This window comes from Hyperolius riggenbachi, chromosome 8 (genome assembly GCF_040937935.1).
Source record: "Hyperolius riggenbachi isolate aHypRig1 chromosome 8, aHypRig1.pri, whole genome shotgun sequence".
Classification (NCBI taxonomy): domain Eukaryota; kingdom Metazoa; phylum Chordata; class Amphibia; order Anura; family Hyperoliidae; genus Hyperolius; species Hyperolius riggenbachi.
In genome coordinates, this window is record NC_090653.1 from 176,189,343 (window position 1) to 176,210,552 (window position 21,210).

Sequence of the window (21,210 nt, forward strand, 5' to 3'; positions counted from 1 at the left end):
TCTTAAGAATGCAAGTTCATTAGTGTAGCTGTATTTGGTTCTATTTGATGCACCAGAACCACTTATGCTTTCTTTCTTCTCTTCTAGGAGCTCCCTTCTAAAGTTGTCCTTAATTGACTTCCATCTTGTTTTCACTTGTTGTACTAGGGGAAAAGAAACACACACACTATTAATATTTGTTTTCTTTACACAGGTTTCTTGCTACTGGGCATACATATGTGTCATTGCATTATCAGTATCGTCTTGGAAGGACAACTATTCGAAGAATTGTTTTGGACACATGCAGCTTAATTTGGGAGATTTGGCAACCTGAATTCCTGAAGTTCCCGGATATGGGTGATTGGGAAAAGATTTCTCAGGATTTTTGGCAGAAAACACATTTTCCAAATTGTGTCGGTGCTGTGGATGGCAAACACATCCGAATTGTGATGCCTCCAAATAGTGGCAGTAAGTTTTTCAACTACAAAAAATACTTTACCATTGTGCTTCTAGCAATAGCTGATGCTAACTACAGATTCAGCTATGTGGATGTGGGTGCACAAGGAAGCAGCAGTGACTCGAGGCATCTTTCAACACAGCCGTTTTGGAGTTAAATTACGAGAAGGAAACATCAATCTCCCTCCTCCTCGGCCCTGGCCACACACAAATGGACCAGATAGGCCACTGGTCTTCATTGGGGATGAGGCTTTTGCCCTGTCTAACCACATGATGAGGCCTTTCCCACAGCGCACTTTGAACCCTCAAAGGACTGTTTATAATGTTCGTCTGAGTAAGGCAAGAAAAGTGGTGGAGTGTGCCTTTGGCATAATGGCTAATAAGTGGCGTATCTTCCACACAAGCATGATGATGGACACTGCAAATGCTGTAACAATTGGCAAGGCTGCATGTGTCCTACATAACTTTGTCAGGGACAAAGAGGGCATCAATTGGGATGAAGATGTTCCACCAGCTCCACTTGAACCACTAACAGCATCCACCAGAAGAGGCACAATATCTGCTACCACCCTTCGTGAACAACTCACACTATATTTAAATTCTCCGGAGAGCTGTCTGCAAACATAATATTAATTTAGAATAGGGACATTAATTATGAGGACATAGCAGGTTGCTTAATATTATTTTGTTTATGTGTTATTAAAATTTTTTGAAAAATGTAAAACTCCTTTTTGATTATTAGGGACAGGTGCAGCCATGGCAACATGTATGTCACAAGAAGTATCGATTGATGATGTTACATGCTATAAAACAGTGGATGTACGGTATATACATATATAGATATAATCCTCCAGGGTTTGATACAATTGAACATCATCAATCGATTGTATGTATGTATGTATCTATATATACAAAGTTAGTTCTATCAACCAACACAAAAGGTACTCCCTTTTAGTATCCTGAAGCTTGGGTGAAAGGATATTCCAAGTCAAACCAGCCCCCTCAAACAGTTCTTTGGTAATGTTGCACCATATTTGGTTGGCTAGCTGGTTCAGTTTGTGGTCTTTGTTGGTCTTGTTATACAGAAACTCATGTGGCTGCACTTCAGATATAATATCCTCCGTGGAAAACCACTTCTTCTTAGGCATTGTGCCATGTAATGCTCTCTACACACAGCCTGCAGCTCTGTGACACTTCCGTTGAGCCAGCAAGACGTCAACAGGAAATACTACACTTGTATTAGAGAATTGTGGGAATAACTAAGCCTTCTGGGTACTTTCTGCATAGCGATTTCACAGGGCTTGCACAGCGCTTCTATACTTCACATTGTAGCGCAAACACTCAGAAAATGCTGCATGTCCTGCGTTTGCGATTTTGGGAATCGCAAACGCTCCTGTGGAATTTAACACATACATTAGCTCAGCGTTTTTGAAAAACGCTAGCGTTTTCAAGCGCTCCCTAAATGCTCAAAAAAACGCCCTTGTGGGTTCCAGCCCTTAAAGCATGTAATACTTTGATCTATGGTATTTGACTGCTATGTGGGGTCAAAAAGGATTTTTTTTGCTCTTGAAAGGTAGGAATGTCCGAAGCTGCCAAGGTTTTGTTTTGCCTTTCTCATTATTAAAATAATTGGATGTAATTTATGGTTATATGTATTTTTTCATGTATTTTGACAGCTTGTAGTGCTATCTAGGTAGCACATTTCATATATTATTGGGTGAGCGCCTTTATAAAGCAAAGCTTATCCTTTTGAATAACAGAGTCCTAAAAAGTGCCTTTAAAACCCCATGTGCAATTTAGAAGTTCAGCAAACCATATATATATATTCGTGTATGTGAGTGTATTTTTACTTTTTAACCACTAGATGTACCTACACTTTTGGGTTTTGTATATGTTATTACCTTCACTTTCGTGAATGAACACCGGCATCTCACTGATGCTGGCTTTCATTCATTACAGGCACTTTGGACCGGCGGGATGGCATTGGAGGTAAATGGGTGCACGTGTGATCGTGATCAGCGAAGTGAATAAACAGATACGCATAGCTACGCCTCAGGTTCGCAAGTGCAGTTTTCAGGGGTGTCGATATGTGTAACATTGGTATGGAAATGGTTAATTTTTCTTGGGTGCAAATGGAAAAGTGCATTTTGCTTCATCAATGCACTTATCCTTTCACAAATTTCCCTATTATGTTGTTAAATTGTTTTCTCTGGAATAGTAAACAGACTTTATCCAGACTAAAAATCTGTTTTATTTATTTTTATAGGTTAACACAAACATGCATGAAGCAAAGCTCAGTGAGGAATGTGATGAACTGGTCGACATTATACAGAGAAGAAAGCAAATTATTGCAATAAAAATCAAAGAGACCAAAGTAAGAAACTCATTTGGTTAATGAAGTTTAAAAAGTTTCTCTACTTTCGATTTTATAATAGATTTTCTGTAGGTATTTAAATCTTTGATAATTATATATTCTATACTTATTGCAGCTAACTATATTCTACTATTCTATAAAGCTGGTGTTTTCTTTTTTCAAAATATTGCAAGGAAACAATCAAATATAAAAAATTTAAAAATCCATCTGCTTATTGAGAAAATTATATAATACGTAAAGTAAATTGCAATGCTGAAGTCCTTCATTCACCTGCCCTAGATGTTCAGTTTGTGCTATAGCATTTGTGAAGAAGAAACTGTTGCACATAATTTTTTTTTACAATACCTGGCATTGGGTGATTTCACTTCTCTGCAGAGACAATACCTTGTATATTGTTTGTGATTAGAACAGTTAGATAACCTCTGCAGGAAACACAAAAAGTTTATTTTACACTGTCAGATACAGTATGTGTTGCATTCAGAAAGACACAGCTACAATGGATCATTGCAGGCTCAATATTTTTAAACTCATGGAGTTAATTCTTTGAGTGCAATGAATTGCTGATCTGACACTCGCCAAAATGATTTCTGCATGGTGATCAAGCTCAGTTCACACAGCCTACAGGGACGAAAAGAAAACTGTGTATTTAAAAAGTCATTGTATTTATAGTACACTATCTACAATCGTTCCTGGCTTTTGCATCATCTAAAAAAAACAGTGCAGTTGCAGTATAGTGCCACTAAAGAATAATTCCTAAATCCAGCCAGAAGTATCTGAATTCTCTGCCCTTATAGGTAAAGTAATTACAGCTTGTTCGAGGATTCGAAAGTTCATAGAAGGTTAGTAGTGATAGACGAACATGTTTACCTGCAAACAGTTTCCGACGAATATTTGAGTTCGCGGTTTGCATTTACCGGTCACCATATACTTTAACATGAAGCCATTTTTTGACCCTTAGGTCGCATTCACAGTGGGATGTTGATGTTGCGGTTCAGTGCAACGTTAACGTCGCAACGTGTCTGCGCTGAGAGGTAACGCACTGCAAACAGTGAGTTACGACAACGCAACATTTTTTAACGCAACTTTAACTTCGCACTGTGAATGGCCTATAGGATTAGCATTGCAGTGCGGTAAGCTGCATTATAAGACTTTATAATGCAGATCCACAACGTGGCACTGTGAATGCGACCTCAAGTCAGATGGGAGAGGACACCCAGTTAAACATTTTTACCACACGGAAAAAAAAAACCCCAAAAAACAAGGCAGCCATTTTATAGAGCCTGGAGTCAGTGTAGCGAAAGCTGTGCTGCTGATAGGACAGATACTGTAGATAGCGGTTCTGTGTGATCCAGTTCTTTACAGCTGCATTCACAGGTGTTCTGCTATTTGCAGTTCACCAGCTAAGGACCCCAATAGTCCTTTTGAGGACTGATCCTGCTTTTATTTATTTTTTTGTTACTGTTTGTGGTGTAATGTGGTGTGTAGCTAGCCTATAATACACCATCTTTCTAGAGTAGTGTAGTGTGGCTGCGTCACTGTTACAGCTCTTCAGCCTGTCACTGTGCTAAAATAAAGTGATTTAGTGACTGCACTATACTTGTCATCTAAAACATGCTTTGTAGTGCAGTGTTAGGCTCACACACTGCACAAACAGCAGATTATACTTTTAAAAATGTGTGCCACCTAACCAGACAAATGTCACACAAAGGCTGTCATTGATAAAGCATTTCCGCATGCGGAAATGCTGAAAACTGCTGACTTTACCGACCACTAAGCAAAATCTCCATTCATAAAGGCTCTTTCCACATGAAAAGCTAACATTCCCATGCAGAGTGATAAATTTCCACCTTGTGCTGTGATTTTCTAGATTTATCTAGAAAAAGTAACAAAATGTCCATTCATAAAGAATAGCGCACAGCGGTATGCTGACGGGGATTACCGCTTCCTCGGCAGTAATGATAACCATGCGGAATACATGTAGCTAAATGGGACAGACCTCCCAAGCAGCAGCAGAGAGAGCAGCACACAGAGGGACTCTGCCAGCTTCTGTTTCCACAAGCCTACCGCCAGCATACCGACAGCCTTTTTCAGGAAATCTCTGCACTTCTTTTGCAACTGGCAAAATTTTTATGAATGACCACCCAGAAGTCTAAAATACCTACAGCGGTGTTTTCCCACACTGATTCTCCTTACCGACAGCACTTTTATGAATGATAGCCAAAGTGTTTCACGTCATTGTTGAGTTTGTGCTGTAGTTTCAGGCTTACGCTCTGCAAGCAGCGATTTTGCCATTTATTCTCCTCTGCCATGCCACTGCCCAGGTTTTTGGACAGTTTTGACACTTTTTCTAAAAGAAATTGTGGCTGCAAATATGCCCTGAAGGTTTTTAAAGTTTGCCTGCCATTAAAGTCAATGATTTTTTGTCTCGAACATGAGGTGTAAGATTATCTGTTAAGGGTAATGACAGTTCAGGAAATAGGTAACAGATCATTTGATTTAAAGCACGGAGGGATATGGGGACTGACATATTTATCTGTTAAACAATTGCCTGGCTATCATATTGATCCTGTGCCTGTACTTTTAGCCATAGACCCTGAACAAGCATGTATATCAGGTGACTGAAGTCTGACTAGATTAGCAACATGCTTGTTTCAGGTTTGTAATTCAGACACCACTGCAGCCAAAGAGATCAGCAAGGCTGCCAGTGAATTGGTATTGTTTAAAAGTAAATATAATTTTCATCATCCATAGCCCGATTAGTTCAGGTGTGCTTTAAAGGATACCTGGGGTGACATGTGACATCATGAGATAGACTTGTATGACCAGTGTCTAACACACAAATAACTACGCTGCGTTCCTTTTTTTCTTTCTCTGCCTGAAAGAGTTAAACATCAGGTATGTAAGTGGCAGTTACTGTCTGAGTCAGGACTGTGTCAGACTACAGTGTGACCCTCACTGATGAAATTACAACTATAAAACACTTTCCTAGCAGAAAATGGCTTCTGAGAGCAGGAAAGAGATAAAAAAGGGTCAATAATTCATAGATTTTAGCTCTGGCATACTTCAATGAATGTCATTGGGCAAAAACAATAAAACAGTAAAAACTTAAAAAGTACATTTAAATATAAAATAAAACTGTGGAATATCTTAAAGTCATTTTTTTAGGAGGAGGAGGAGGATAGATACAATTGTTTATTTCATTAGTTTATTTTCACCTCGGGTGTCCTTTAACCACTTAAAGTGAACCTCCGTACTAAAAATCGACTCAGCAGCACTGAAAAGGCCTAGTGTTTCTTTAACAGTTTAACAGCATCAGAACTTTGTTTCTCTTATCCAAGCCTCATTTTTAGCTGCACAGAAGAAAACTGCCCGGGCTTTTTTCCCCTGATGCTGTGCAAAGCATGATGGGATTTCTGATGTTGTTGCTCTCGTTCTGCTGTTTTGGTGCAAATTTTTTTTTTTTACATTTTGAATTTGACATTTGAAGCCTAGCGTGTGCAGCTGGGAGGGATTATCAGGACACAGGACAGTTGGAACTGTGTCTCCTGCTCCTTGTCACCTCCTTTCAACCAAAAAGGTGGCTGCCCCCATGACAAAGATGGCAGCCCCCATGAATCACAAACATTTGCCTGTTCTTTTAAAACAGGGTGGGTAAAAAATTATATTACCTATCTATTCTAATAAACATAACTAATGTAACTTAATGACAGTATGTTTGTTTAGGCTGAAGTTCCCCTTTAAGCCAACCTGGATGGATATATTTGTCCAAAAATCGCCACTCAAAGGTAATGTGGACGATTATCCATCCAGCAGTGTTGCTGCCCTTGTGCACACATATCTGCGTGCAGGCGGCTCATTCCCCTCCACTATTACAGGGGATTCATTGCAGAAGAGGAACCAGTGTTCCCCCAAAGCAAACGATTCCCTGAAAAGGAATCAAATGCCTTCAATCAGGAGGTATTTGATTCATGAACTGAAATGTGTTTAAAAAAAAAAAAAGAGTGCTTATCGCCACCTAGTGGCCAAAAAGTAAATTTAAAGTAGAAATGGAAGAAAAAAAAAAAACTAAATAAAAACTGATTGACTGCCCACTCTGCCCATTAACTAAAAAAATAACAACACACGTTTAAAAAATTTTTTTAAAAAATTACAGTTTAAACAAAATACATAAATCGTTACCTTAGGTGCTAAACTTTTTAATATGTATTTTGTGAAGGTATATTACTATTAGAGATGGTCTGAATGGCAAACGGTTCCCGGCGAGCTTCCGTGGTTCGTGTTCGCGGAGAACCGCAAACTTTTCCGGAAGTTCGATTCGCCCCCATAGTGCATCATTAGGGTCAACTTTGACCCTCTACATCACAGTCAGCAGGCACATTGTAGCCAATCAAGCTACACTCCCTCCTGGAGCCCCCCCTCCTCTTATAAAAGGCAGGCAGCGTCCGGCAATGGACTCACTCGTGTGCCTGCAGTAATTAGAGAAGGGACAGTTGCTGTGCAGAGACCTATAGGGAAAGCTTATTTAGGCTCTTGTAGGCTTCTTAGCTTGCTCCTTGTTGATTCTTATTACTAAAAAAAAGCACCCCTCAACAGCTCTTTTGAGAGCTAATCTTGTTCTTGTGATCTTTTTTTTTTGTTTGTTTTTTTGTGTGTGTGTGTCACAGACACTTGTGTTGCATAGACAGCCTTGGTAATTCCTACTGTGTGTGCCACTGCCAGGCCCAGCACATTCAGTGACTACTTGTGTGTGTGACAGGTGCACATTGTAATACCCATCACCGCATATACCTACCTGTTGTTCATTTCAGTGCACCCACCTACCTACGTGAGCGCACGCAGTGTCACTGTGCCTGTCCGGTACCTGTCTGTGTGTGACAGGTGCAGATTATAATACCCATCACTGCACATATCAACCTGTTGTTCACAGTGCACCCACCTACCTACGTGAGCGCATGCAGTGTCACTGTGCCTGTCCGGTACCTGTCTGTGCGTGACAGGTGCACATTTGTAATACCATCACTGCATATACCTACCTGTTGTGTTCACTGCACCCACCAACTATGTGAGCGCACGCAGTGTGATATTCAACTCCGTGCATACCTGTTAACTGCACCTGTGTGACTGCACATTGTATTACTCAAGTCAGTACATACCTTTCACTTCATCCCCCCCAATATGGACAAAATGGACAAAACAGGTAGAGGCAGACCCATAGGAAGGCCACCCGGCAGGTCTGTGTAAGGTCGAGCTGATGTGATTTCGTGTGACCCTGGACCAAAGTACATTGCTCAGAAGAAGGCATATCCCATCAACTCCCAAGATTGTCAGGACGTGGTTGACTATTTAACACAGAACACCTCATCTTCCGCAGCCACCAGCGCTACTACAAGCACCACATCCACTGCATTTGACACTTCACAGGAGTTATTTGGTGGGGAAATCACTGATACACAGCCGTTATTGTTACAACAAGATGAAGGTGCTAAGCAAGTTACACCACCTCATATGTCTGAGTTAGGCGACACTATGGACGTAACGTGTGAGGAGGAGGAGGATGAAGTACCTGCTGTTGGTGCAGTTTTGGAGGTGTCTGAGGCAAGCGAAGCTGGGCAGGATGATTATGATGATGACGATGATACGGATGCCACGTGGGTTCCCAATAGAGGAGATGAACTGGGGGACAGTGCAGAGGGGGAGTCAGAGAGGAGAAGGAGGACACGAGTTCCTGAAAGAAGCAGGAGGAGCTAGTCGTCTGAAACAGCTGGTGGCAGTGTCCAGCGACATGTATCGCCACCTATGGACAGCCAGCCAACATGCCCTTCAATGTCAGCTGCTGATGCCACCATAGTGCCTTTACCCCAGGGGGGCTCAGCGGTTTGGAAATGTTTTAATGTGTCTGCCTCAGATCAGAGCAATGCCATCTGTTCTCTCTGCCTCCAAAAACTGAGCCATGGAAAGGCCAACACCCACGTAGGGACAACTGCCTTACGAAGGCACATGCAGAAAAGGCATAAACTGCAATGGGAAGAGCACCTGAGCAAAAACAGCACACAAAAGAAAGGCCACCCTCATTCTCCTCTTCCTGCTTCAGGTGCAGCATCTTCAGCCGCTTTCTCCCTTGCACCTTCACAGCCACCCTCCTCCACTCCCCCTCTGACCTTAAGTGGTTCCTGCTCCTCTGCCCAAATCTTTGAGTGGAAGAAGCCAATTTCTGCCAGTCATCCCCTTGCCCAGCGTCTGACAGCTGGCTTGGCGGAACTGTTAGCTCGCCAGCTGTTACCATACCAGCTGGTGGACTCTGAGGCCTTCTGTAAATTTGTGGGCATTGGGACACCGCAGTTGAAGATGCCAGGCCGCAATTATTTCTCAAAAAAGGCGATACCCAAACTGTACCATGAAGTTGAGAGGTAAGTGGTGTCATCTCTGGCGCACAGCGTTGGGTCAAGGGTCCACCTGACCATAGATTCCTGGTCTGCCAAGCACGGTCAGGGAAGGTACATTACTTACACAGCCCATTGGGTCAACCTGGTGACCGCTGACAAGCAGGAAGTACGTGGCTGTGCAGCAGACCAACTTGTAATACCTCCATGGCTTGCAGGCAGGCCTCCTGCCACCTCCTCTCCTCCTGCTACATCCTCTTTGCTGTCGTTATCCTCCTCCTCCTTGGCTGAGTGACAGTTCAACTCTACTGGTGCTGCGATCTCTTCTCCAGCTACACAGCCCCAGCTCCCCAGGGCCTATGCTGCATGCCAGGTACGATGGTGTCACGCCATCTTAGACATGTCTTGCCTCAAAGCAGAGAGTCACACTGGAGCAGCTCTCCTGGCTGCTCTTAACAGGTGGATCAGTGGCTGACCCCGCACCAGCTGGAGATCGGCAACGTGGTGTGTGACAACGGCAGCAATCTCATTTCCGCTTTGAATTTGGAAAAGCTGACACATGTACCCTGCATGGCACATGTGCTGAATCTAGTCATTCAAAGATTTGTGTCAAAGTACCCAGGCTTAGAGGACGTCCTGAAGCAGGCCAAAAAGGTGTGTGGGCATTTCAGACTGTCTTACACGGCCATGGCACACTTTGCCGATATTCAGTGGAGAAACAAGTTGCCGGTGAGACGCCTGATTTGCAATAGCCCGACTCGCTGGAATTCGACCCTCCTTATGTTCTCTCGCCTGGTAGAACAGGAGAAAGCCGTCACCCTGTACCTCTGTTATAAAATGGGATTTAAAAAATGTTCTTTTAAAAAACAAAGTCCTCAGGAGTCAGGAGACAGTAAAATGTGGATGTGGATTTTAATTAAACGTTATTGATCTTCGTAGATATTCAATAATCAATAAGGTACAGTTCTTTGGTACATAAAAAATCAGTTACAAAAGATATACAAACAGAATGATTAAATTGCTGTATAATCTGTATATGGAATCTATTGTTTGTAGTAGTCTTCTATTTGAGCATATGTATATGTGTATGTTATGTAAAGAGAACAAACTGAATGAGTGTGTGAGAATGAGTGTGTGAGAATGTGTCTGTCAGTGTGCTTCCTGCTGGTTTAAATACACAACAGATGATAACATCCTGCCTTATCTGGCACTGGGTACAATTCCTTTTTAGGACTATTCATTATACACGATCTTTTTCATATACTCCTCCTCCTATTCTAAATAGCATCTGCCTTTTTAATTGGATCAGCAATAAAGCTATGATGTAATCTTTGAGGTTTACTACATATGATTATATCATAAACTAAGCCTCTTCCATTAACTTAGAATAACTTAGGGTGGAGTTACATCACCCCCAACAACCACCTTCTGCCTAAAGTTACAATAGAATTTCAGCCACCCGAAACCTGGCTTGACACTCCTAATGAGGATTGGTCCCGACATCTGCGACCCCAAACTCCACAAGGAAAGGAGCACATGCTCTAGGCTCAGCAGACTTGTTCATTTTAAATCCTAGCATTATACCTATTAACCAATATTGTATAAGTATCACTATACTAAACAATAGCTTTGATATCTCAATCACATGACATCCTACAGACATAATTTCTTCTCCAGCAGGGCCCTAGCTAGATAGAAATCAAATCCATCAGTGATAGATCATTTGATTAAAATCTCAAAACATCCAACATATAACATCCCTCTGTTTATAGAAGTTAAATAATTTATTAAAATTACTTTCACTTCTATAAATATATTTTTGTTTAATTTTATCATTATTAAAAATTTAATTAAAAATTTAATACATTTTATTCACACTATGGGTCTAGGATATTAGGTCAAGGTGCTTCCTTAGAGTCTAAGACTCAAAATATACATACTACTCACTTTTGAAAAGGAAGGAAGGCAAATATATAAAAATATATATCATTTATTGTAAATCACCATATAAAAAAATATATAAATTGTAAATTTCGTTAAAAACCAGAGCCCTATCTCCTAGCAACCAAGGGGGTAGAAACCTGACCAATGCAAACTATATGGCTACAGATGTTCAAAAATTACATTTTAGCTGGAGCTCTCAGCATAAGAATTCAATTCCATGTAGACCATAGTGCTGTTCACAGTTCCCAAAGTGGTTGTTGATCACAGTGAATGGAAGATCCTGAGTGTTAAATAATTCCATAAATATTGCAGATAGGACAAACACTTGTTTAGATCATAATGTGAAGATGCTCGCATCCACATCCACCCGAGCAAGGAAGTTTCTAGTAGATGTGATTTTCATCAAGTAGTGGACCCCTCATCAGGCCTTCAATCATATGTCACAAATGTCCATCAAACATACTGTTTACGTGACCACCAATAGCTCAGTTAGCTTCTATAGATTGATGTTCAGAGAAATCACTTGCTGTAAACATATAGTGATAAGTCCGCCAGGGCTTAGCCCTTATGCAGGCCTCCGTTAATGGCTCAGTCACGTGATGGGAAGACAAGATGATATGGGCCCCGTGGTGGAAAGATTTTCCTGCAATGTGAGTGCACTCAACCTATTTCATATGTATTGATGTTATAAAGGCAGTCCATCCACATTCATTGCAATTGCATGTAATATAAGTATAGGTTTAGGAATACTCATCCATCCAGTGTGGTTTCTTTTGTGGTTGCTTGGTCAGGAGGTGTCCCCCGGGTGGAGATGGGCGTCTAGTAGGCAATGAGCCCTGGTTTTCCGACCGGTTTCTCTGGCAAAGTCGCCAGCATCATCAGGGCAGGCTCATAGGAAGTTTCCATACATGCGAACGCCGGCCTAAAATGGCGCCCGGCGGCCCCAGGACGCCACGCCGCACCCAGACACGCCCCACGTCACCGCGCCACGCTCTTAGCGCACGCTGACGCCTGGAGCGCAACGGGGACGGCGTTCGTGAAGCACACCACCAGCAGCCGGGACTAGCACCATCAAGCGGCCATGATGGATATTGCCGCTGTGAAGCTGAAATCAGCTCAAGTGCATACCAGCCGCGGGACGGCGCGCAACTCAAGGCGGAGATGTAAATCCACCCTAGTAAGCGCCCCGGGGCCGCCTTGGCCCCATACCTCCGGGGGCCCGATCACCCACCAACCCCTATCCCAGGGGCACCATGAAGCCCAAGCCCGAAGTCCGGAAGGAGATCACACCAATAAAAAATTATTTTTCTCTACTATATATATACAAGATACATGTAAACCCTTGGAAAGTTCATTCACATATAGGGAGCATGTCAACAATATTCTTAGGTGTAATACTCCCCCCAGAACCTCAGGTCAAGCCACACAGACACCCCATATCTGGGAAGCGGGGAGGGGACAGAGGCAGGGACCCCGGGGGGCCATAACGATCACACCACAGGGAACCCACCACATTGTCCATATAGTACACTAATAAAAAGAAACAAAAAACAAAGTGCGTCCATTATTTTATAAATGCATTAGTTGGCTAGCAACATATGCAGCAACCAATTATTGATCAAAGTTCCAATAAAGGGTATTGGTAACGTACAACGCTGTCCTAACATATGGGCGGTTGCTATTAATATGTAAGTGGATAAAAACTATGAATCTCGTTCTGGCTGCATCCCAGGGGCCAGTGGAACACCGCCCCAAACCCCCCAAAAGGGGGGACGGCAATTTGGGGCCAAGCAGCCGCCAAACCCCAGGCAGGGCGGCACAACAGAGCCTACCCAAACATAAAGACAGTATCCTCCACTTTTGTATCTATTAGGGGAAATTGAGGGTAGTGAAGACAAATCTCGATGACATCTAAAGTGGATGTCATCATAAGAATGGGGCATAATCAATGCCTTCGTTCAGGCCTGGTGCCCGGAAGGCCTTTAATTTATATATCCAGAAGGCCTCACACTGGAGAAGCTTACCATCCCAATCACCACCCCTAGGATCAGAGTGTACTCTATCGAGTCCAAAAAATCGTGCCCTGGCTGGGTTGGCATTCTGACATCTGGCAAAATGCCGAGCCACTGGTGTATCATGGGATTCACTGATCCCATAAGTATGTTCATAAATGCGTCTTCTGAGGGCTCTGCCTGTTTTGCCCACATAGAAGGCTCCACATGGGCAAGTAAGCAGATAAATAACGCCCTCGGTTCCGCAGTTAGTGTAATGCCTGGTGGTCAATGTTTTGTCTCGAGCTCTCAGAGTGCATTGTCTACCCACAAGAATGTAGCGACATTGATTGCAGGACTGGCATGGGTATGTACCTAATGCCGTACATTTGCATAGTTTACCTGCCCCATTTTGTCCAGGGTAGTGGCTGCGTGTCAGTCTATCCCCTATTGTCGGTGCCCGCTTAAAAGTTAGCATAGGTGATTCGGGGACAAGGGCGGCAACCTTGGGGTCCACTGTTAGTAAGGGCCAATGTTTATGGAGTAAAGATGTAATTTGATGATGTTCACTACAGAATTTTGTAATAAAAGATAGGCCTCTATCAGATCGAGTCCTAGACTCTGTAGATCTATATAGAAGTTCTGATCTCGATGTGTTACTCACTCTGTGGTAGGCCTTTTTAAGGTATCTTTTGGGATAGCCCCTGGCTTTGAAGCGTTGCTGCAAATCATTTGCTGAGGATTGGAAATCCAAATCCTCTGAGCAATTTCGTCGTATACGAAGGTATTGACCCGTCGGAATACTCCGTATCTGGTGTGTAGGGTGAAAACTCCCAGCGTGTAATAGGGAGTTAGCAGCAGTGGGTTTTCTGTATAATTTGGTCTGAAGCATGCCAGTCTCATCAATGTAAATTGTTACATCTAAAAACGGGATGCTATGCCGATCCTTGGACATCGTAAATTTTAAATTGAAGAGATTGACTCCGAGCAATCCCACCAATCTGGTCAGGTCTTGCTCTATGCCTGTCCATATCAGGAATATATCGTCAATAAAACGATGCCAAGTAAGTACATATTGTAACAGATCACTTAGGTCTTCATCTGCAAAGATGCACCTTTCCCACGCCCCCAGGTACAGGCACGCATAGGACGGGGCACAAGTTGTCCCCATCGCTGTGCCTTGCACCTGGAGGTAGTGGGCGGAGTCAAATGTAAAGAAATTATTTGTCAAAATAAACCGCAACAACTTCAACAGGAAGATATTGTGTGGGATACTATCAATCGGTAGACTAGTTAATACTGATCTAATGGTCTCAAGACCCTCCTCATGTGGTATGCTAGAGTAGAGAGCCTCGACATCGAGGGTGACCAACCAGGCTCCTGGCGGGACACTCATACCATCCAAGATGGTCAATAGATGGGAAGTGTCCCGCACATACGAGGGGAGTGCTCTAACATGGGGCTGAAGGTGCGTGTCCACATAGATACTAGCATTAGCTGTTAGGGAGCCACATCCTGAGATGATAGGCCTCCCACTTGGATTAGTAGCCGACTTATGTGTCTTTGGTAATGCATAGAACGTGGGGATTCTAGGATTCGTGTTCCATAGGAACCGATGTGTCTTCCTAGATATCAGACCTAGTGCCAGATTGTCATCCAGCAATCTCTTAAACTTGCCCGTGCTGGCCTCCACCCTCGACATCGAGACCCCCTCATACCAATCACGATTGTTTAAGATCTCATAACACATCTGTTCATATCGACCCTTAGTCATGAGGACTATATTGCCGCCCTTGTCCGAGGGTTTAAACACCAAATCCGGAGCTGATGACAAATCCTTAAGAGCTCTGTGCAAATCAGGGGACAGGTTACGACCAGATCCACGGTCAAAAGGGAGTGTTTCAAGGTCTCGCATGACAGATAAAGCAAAAATTTGTAAAGAGGGAACCGTCGACAGGGCTGGAAAAAATCGGGATTTGGGTCTAACTCTGGTGCTGTCAGGTGGATCAACATCAGAGGCTGAAGAGATCAAATCTCTGTCAACAACATCGCTTGTGGGAAGACACTCACCCTGTAAGCCAACCAAGTCTCGCAATGCCTGTTGATCCTGTTGGGTGGTCAGATTGGGAACATCCCCAGTGTCGCCCCCAAAAATAACCTTAAAGAGACTCTGTAACGTGAAAAAGATCCCCTGGGGGGTACTCACCTCGGGTGGGGGAAGCCTCAGGATCCTAATGAGGCTTCCCACGCCGTCCTCTGTCCCACGGAGGTCTCGCTGCAGCCCTCCGAACAGCCGGCGACAGACCCGACTGTTGGATTCAATATTTACCTTTGCAGGCTCCAGCGGGGGCGCTGTGGCTGCTTCGGCTGCGAAGTAGACGGAAATACCCGATCTCAGTCGGGTCCGCTCTACTGCGCAGGCGCCGGAGACTTGCGCCTGCGCAGTAGAGCGGACCCGACGGCGTTCGGGTATTTCCGCCTACTTCGGAGCCGACAGCCGTCAGAGCACCTGCGCAGGAGCCAGGAAGGTAAATATTGCGTCACGGCTGTACGGAGGGCTACAGCGAGACCCCCGAGGGACGGAGGACGGCGTGGGAAGCCTCATTAGGATCCTGAGGCTTCCCCGATCCGAGGTGAGTACCCCCCAGGGGACGTTTTCACGTTACAGATCCTCTTTAAGTGCCACACGTCTACAAAAAAGATGTAAGTCTCGCACCAATTCAAACTTGTCCAAATTAGTGGTAATTGCATAGCCTAGACCCAAATTGAGGACTCTAACATGGTCATCATTCAGCACAAACTCGGATAAGTTGATGATTTGTTTTCCATAAGATTCATCAGTGATGCAGGTAACAGATATTGCATTCAACGATGTTGGTTGATTTATTTGTGATGATGACCCTGTTTGTCCTTCAACTTGGCACTCTTCTGTGTACCTCCCCTGTCTCTCATGTGGGGCCGGTGGGGGCCCCCCCATTGGTGGTCGCCATGGCTGCCGCCCTGGGTTGGGATGACATGGTGGAGCGGATACAGGCAGAGAGCACCAGTATACAATCCACACGTAAGATTGAGGTTGAGATCTCTCACTATTTTTTCAAACTACAAAAGCTTTATGAAGTTAAATCTAAAAAGTGGTGGGACATTACCTATTTGAACAAATATATAAAAGCCAAGTTTGCCCCAATGGGCATGCGTGTCCAAATATTCCCACAATCTAAACAATTGACCCCGGCCTTTAAAGAGAGATGGGAAACGAACTTTGAGGGTTGTTCCAAAATGATGATGACATTGATGATAGAACTACACCAGGTGGAAATCATTGTTGATGAACAAATTAAAGACTTTGATATTAAACTGGAACCCTTCAGAGATCACCCATTTTTATTACAGAGAAAGGACAAACTTAAAAAACATTTGTAGAATTACAACAGGGGCATAGTGGATATGAAGGAAAGGAAATTTGAACGTGACAGATTGGCCTATGCCATGGGCCAAGCATATAAATGGAATTCACATAGCCCAAAACCCAACCCCCGCCCACAACCAACACCTTCCCTTCCTAACAAACCAAATCAACCTAGACCCACTAAACCTAACACTAACCCTAGAATCCCTAAACCTTTACCCAATCAATCACCTAGTTCATCTATTTCTCCACTGAGTGAAAACAGTCTGGGGGGACCAACCCCAGCTCCGAAAAAATCAAACAATCACTTCAAGATGTTTCACAAACACATTTTAACATTTTTTCACCCAAAAGAAAGGGAGCCCCTTCGACATCCTCTTTAGAGTCACTTTTATCGACTACATCACAGAATGAACCTTTATCCTCTCCCAACATGAGTTCTCAATCCTCTTTGTCATCTGCAACATCATCCTCTTTTTTAGGAGCGGGCCAGCCAGATATGAGATACAGGGGAGGTACACAGAAGAGTGCCAAGTTGAAGGACAAACAGGGTCATCATCACAAATAAATCAACCAACATCGTTGAATGCAATATCTGTTACCTGCATCACTGATGAATCTTATGGAAAACAAATCATCAACTTATCCGAGTTTGTGCTGAATGATGACCATGTTAGAGTCCTCAATTTGGGTCTAGGCTATGCAATTACCACTAATTTGGACAAGTTTGAATTGGTGCGATACTTACATCTTTTTTGTAGACGTGTGGCACTTAAGGTTATTTTTGGGGGCGACAATCTGACCACCCAACAGGATCAACAGGCATTGCGAGACTTGGTTGGCTTACAGGGTGAGTGTCTTCCCACAAGCGATGTTGTTGACAGAGATTTGATCTCTTCAGCCTCTGATGTTGATCCACCTGACAGCACCAGAGTTAGACCCAAATCCCGATTTTTTACAGCCCTGTCGACGGTTCCCTCTTTACAAATTTTTGCTTTATCTGTCATGCGAGGCCTTAAAACACTCCCTTTTGACCGTGGATCTGGTCCTAACCTGTCCCCTGATTTGCACAGAGCTCTTAATGATTTGTCATCAGCTCCGGATTTGGTGATTAAACCCTCGGACAAGGGCGGCAATATAGTCCTCATGACTAAGGGTCGATATGAACAGATGTGTTATGAGATCTTAAACAATCGTGATTGGTATGAGGGGGTCTCGATGTCGAGGGTGGAGGCCAGCACGGGCGAGTTTAAGAGATTGCTGGATGACAATCTGGCACTAGGTCTGATATCTAGGAAGACACATCGGTTCCTATGGAACCCGAATCCTAGAATCCCCACGTTCTATGCATTACCAAAGACACATAAGTCGGCTACTAATCCAAGTGGGAGGCCTATCATCTCAGGATGTGGCTCCCTAACAGCTAATGCTAGTATCTATGTGGACACGCACCTTCAACCCCATGTTAGAGCACTCTCCTCGTATGTGCGGGACACTTCCCATCTATTGACCATCTTGGATGGTATGAGTGTCCCGCCAGGAGCCTGGTTGGTCACCCTCGATGTCGAGGCTCTCTACTCTAGCATACCACATGAGGAGGGTCTTGAGACCATTAGATCAGTATTAACTAGTCTACCGATTGATAGTATCCCACACAATATCTTCCTGTTGAAGTTGTTGCGGTTTATTTTGACAAATAATTTCTTTACATTTGACTCCGCCCACTACCTCCAGGTGCAGGGCACAGCGATGGGGACAACTTGTACCCCGTCCTATGCGTGCCTGTACCTGGGGGAGTGGGAAAGGTGCATCTTTGCAGATGAAGACCTAAGTGATCTGTTACAATATGTACTTACTTGGCATCGTTTTATTGACGATATATTCCTGATATGGACAGGCATAGAGCAAGACCTGACCAGATTGGTGGGATTGCTCGGAGTCAATCTCTTCAATTTAAAATTTACGATGTCCAAGGATCGGCATAGCATCCCGTTTTTAGATGTAACAATTTACATTGATGAGACTGGCATGCTTCAGACCAAATTATACAGAAAACCCACTGCTGCTAACTCCCTATTACACGCTGGGAGTTTTCACCCTACACACCAGATACGGAGTATTCCGACGGGTCAATACCTTCGTATACGACGAAATTGCTCAGAGGATTTGGATTTCCAATCCTCAGCAAATGATTTGCAGCAACGCTTCAAAGCCAGGGGCTATCCCAAAAGATACCTTAAAAAGGCCTACCACAGAGCGAGTAACACATCGAGATCAGAACTTCTATATAGATCTACAGAGTCTAGGACTCGATCTGATAGAGGCCTATCTTTTATTACAAAATTCTGTAGTGAACATCATCAAATTAGATATTTACTCCATAAACATTGGCCCTTACTAACAGTGGACCCCAAGGTTGCCGCCCTTGTCCCCGAATCACCTATGCTAACTTTTAAGCGGGCACCGGCGATAGGGGATAGACTGACACGCAGCCACTACCCTGGACAAAATGGGGCAGGTAAACTATGCAAATGTACGGCATTAGGTACATACCCATGCCAGTCCTGCAATCAATGTCGCTACATTCTTGTGGGTAGACAATGCACTCTGAGAGCTCGAGACAAAACATTGACTACCAGGCATTACACTAACTGCGGAACCGAGGGCGTTATTTATCTGCTTACTTGCCCATGTGGAGCCTTCTATGTGGGCAAAACAGGCAGAGCCCTCAGAAGACGCATTTATGAACATACTTATGGGATCAGTGAATCCCATGATACACCAGTGGCTCGGCATTTTGCCAGATGTCAGAATGCCAACCCAGCCAGGGCACGATTTTTTGGACTCGATAGAGTACACTCTGATCCTAGGGGTGGTGATTGGGATGGTAAGCTTCTCCAGTGTGAGGCCTTCTGGATATATAAATTAAAGGCCTTCCGGGCACCAGGCCTGAACGAAGGCATTGATTATGCCCCATTCTTATGATGACATCCACTTTAGATGTCATCGAGATTTGTCTTCACTACCCTCAATTTCCCCTAATAGATACAAAAGTGGAGGATACTGTCTTTATGTTTGGGTAGGCTCTGTTGTGCCGCCCTGCCTGGGGTTTGGCGGCTGCTTGGCCTCAAACTGCCGTCCCCCCTTTTGGGGGGTTTGGGGCGGTGTTCCACTGGCCCCTGGGATGCAGCCAGAACGAGATTCATAGTTTTTATCCACTTACATATTAATAGCAACCGCCCATATGTTGGGACAGCGTTGTACGTTACCAATACCCTTTATTGGAACTTTGATCAATAATTGGTTGCTGCATATGTTGCTAGCCAACTAATGCATTTATAAAATAATGGACGCACTTTGTTTTTTGTTTCTTTTTATTAGTGTACTATATGGACAATATGGTGGGTTCCCTGTGGTGTGATCGTTATGGCCCCCCGGGGTCCCTGCCTCTGTCCCCTCCCCGCTTCCCAGATATGGGGTGTCTGTGTGGCTTGACCTGAGGTTCTGGGGGGAGTATTACACCTAAGAATATCGTTGACATGCTCCCTATATGTGAATGAACTTTCCAAGGGTTTACATGTATCTTGTATATATATAGTAGAGAAAAATAATTTTTTATTGGTGTGATCTCCTTCCGGACTTCGGGCTTGGGCTGCATGGTGCCCCTGGGATAGGGGTTGGTGGGTGATCGGTAGTGTTGGGCGAACAGTGTTCGCCACTGTTCGGGTTCTGCAGAACATCACCCTGTTCGGGTGATGTTCGGGTTCGGCCGAACACCTGATGGTGTTCGGCCAAACTGTTCGGCCATATGGCCGAACTAAGAGCGCATGGCCGAACGTTACCCGAACGTTCGGCTAGCGCTGTGATTGGCCGAACGGGTTACGTGTAGTGTTGGGCGAACATCTAGATGTTCGGGTTCGGGCCGAACATGGCCGCGATGTTCGGGTGTTCGAGCCGAACTCCGAACATAATGGAAGTCAATGGGGACCCGAACTTTCGTGCTTTGTAAAGCCTCCTTATATGCTACATACCCCAAATTTACAGGGTATATGCACCTTGGGAGTGGGTACAAGAGGAAAAAAAATTAGCAAAAAGAGCTTATAGTTTTTGAGAAAATCGATTTTAAAGTTTCAAAGGGAAAACAGTCTTTTAAATGCGGGAAATGTCGGTTTTCTTTGCACAGGTAACATGCTTTTTGTCGGCATGCAGTCATAAATGTAATACATATAAGAGGTTCCAGGAAAAGGGACCGGTAACGCTAACCCAGCAGCAGCACACGTGATGGAACAGGAGGAGGGTGGCGCAGGAGGAGAAGGCCACGCTTTGAGACACAACAACCCAGGCCTTGCATGAGGACAAGAAGCGTGCGGATAGCAATTTGCGTTTTGTCGCCATGCAGTCATAAATGTAATACAGATGAGAGGTTCAATAAACAGGGACCGGAAACGCTAACCCATCACAGATGTTCATTGTTCATGTTGCTTGGTTGGGGTCCGGGAGTGTTGCGTAGTCGTTTCCAATCCAGGATTGATTCATTTTAATTTGAGTCAGACGGTCTGCATTTTCTGTGGAGAGGCGGATACGCCGATCTGTGACGATGCCTCCGGCAGCACTGAAACAGCGTTCCGACATAACGCTGGCTGCTGGGCAAGCCAGCACCTCTATTGCGTACATTGCCAG

General features: G+C 44.1%; 1 protein-coding gene across 4 annotated transcripts in view; it reads left to right on the forward strand.

Moving 5' to 3' along the window:
* The window catches only part of MID2 (midline 2), a 594,385-nt gene that overhangs the window by 203,461 nt on the left and 369,714 nt on the right, over positions 1–21,210 (forward strand). For all 4 annotated transcript variants that reach the window (XM_068247691.1, XM_068247690.1, XM_068247692.1 and 1 more), the window contains one exon: positions 2,702–2,809. In XM_068247691.1, the coding sequence (XP_068103792.1) occupies positions 2,702–2,809 (108 nt within the window). The remainder of the gene's footprint in view (positions 1–2,701; positions 2,810–21,210) is intronic.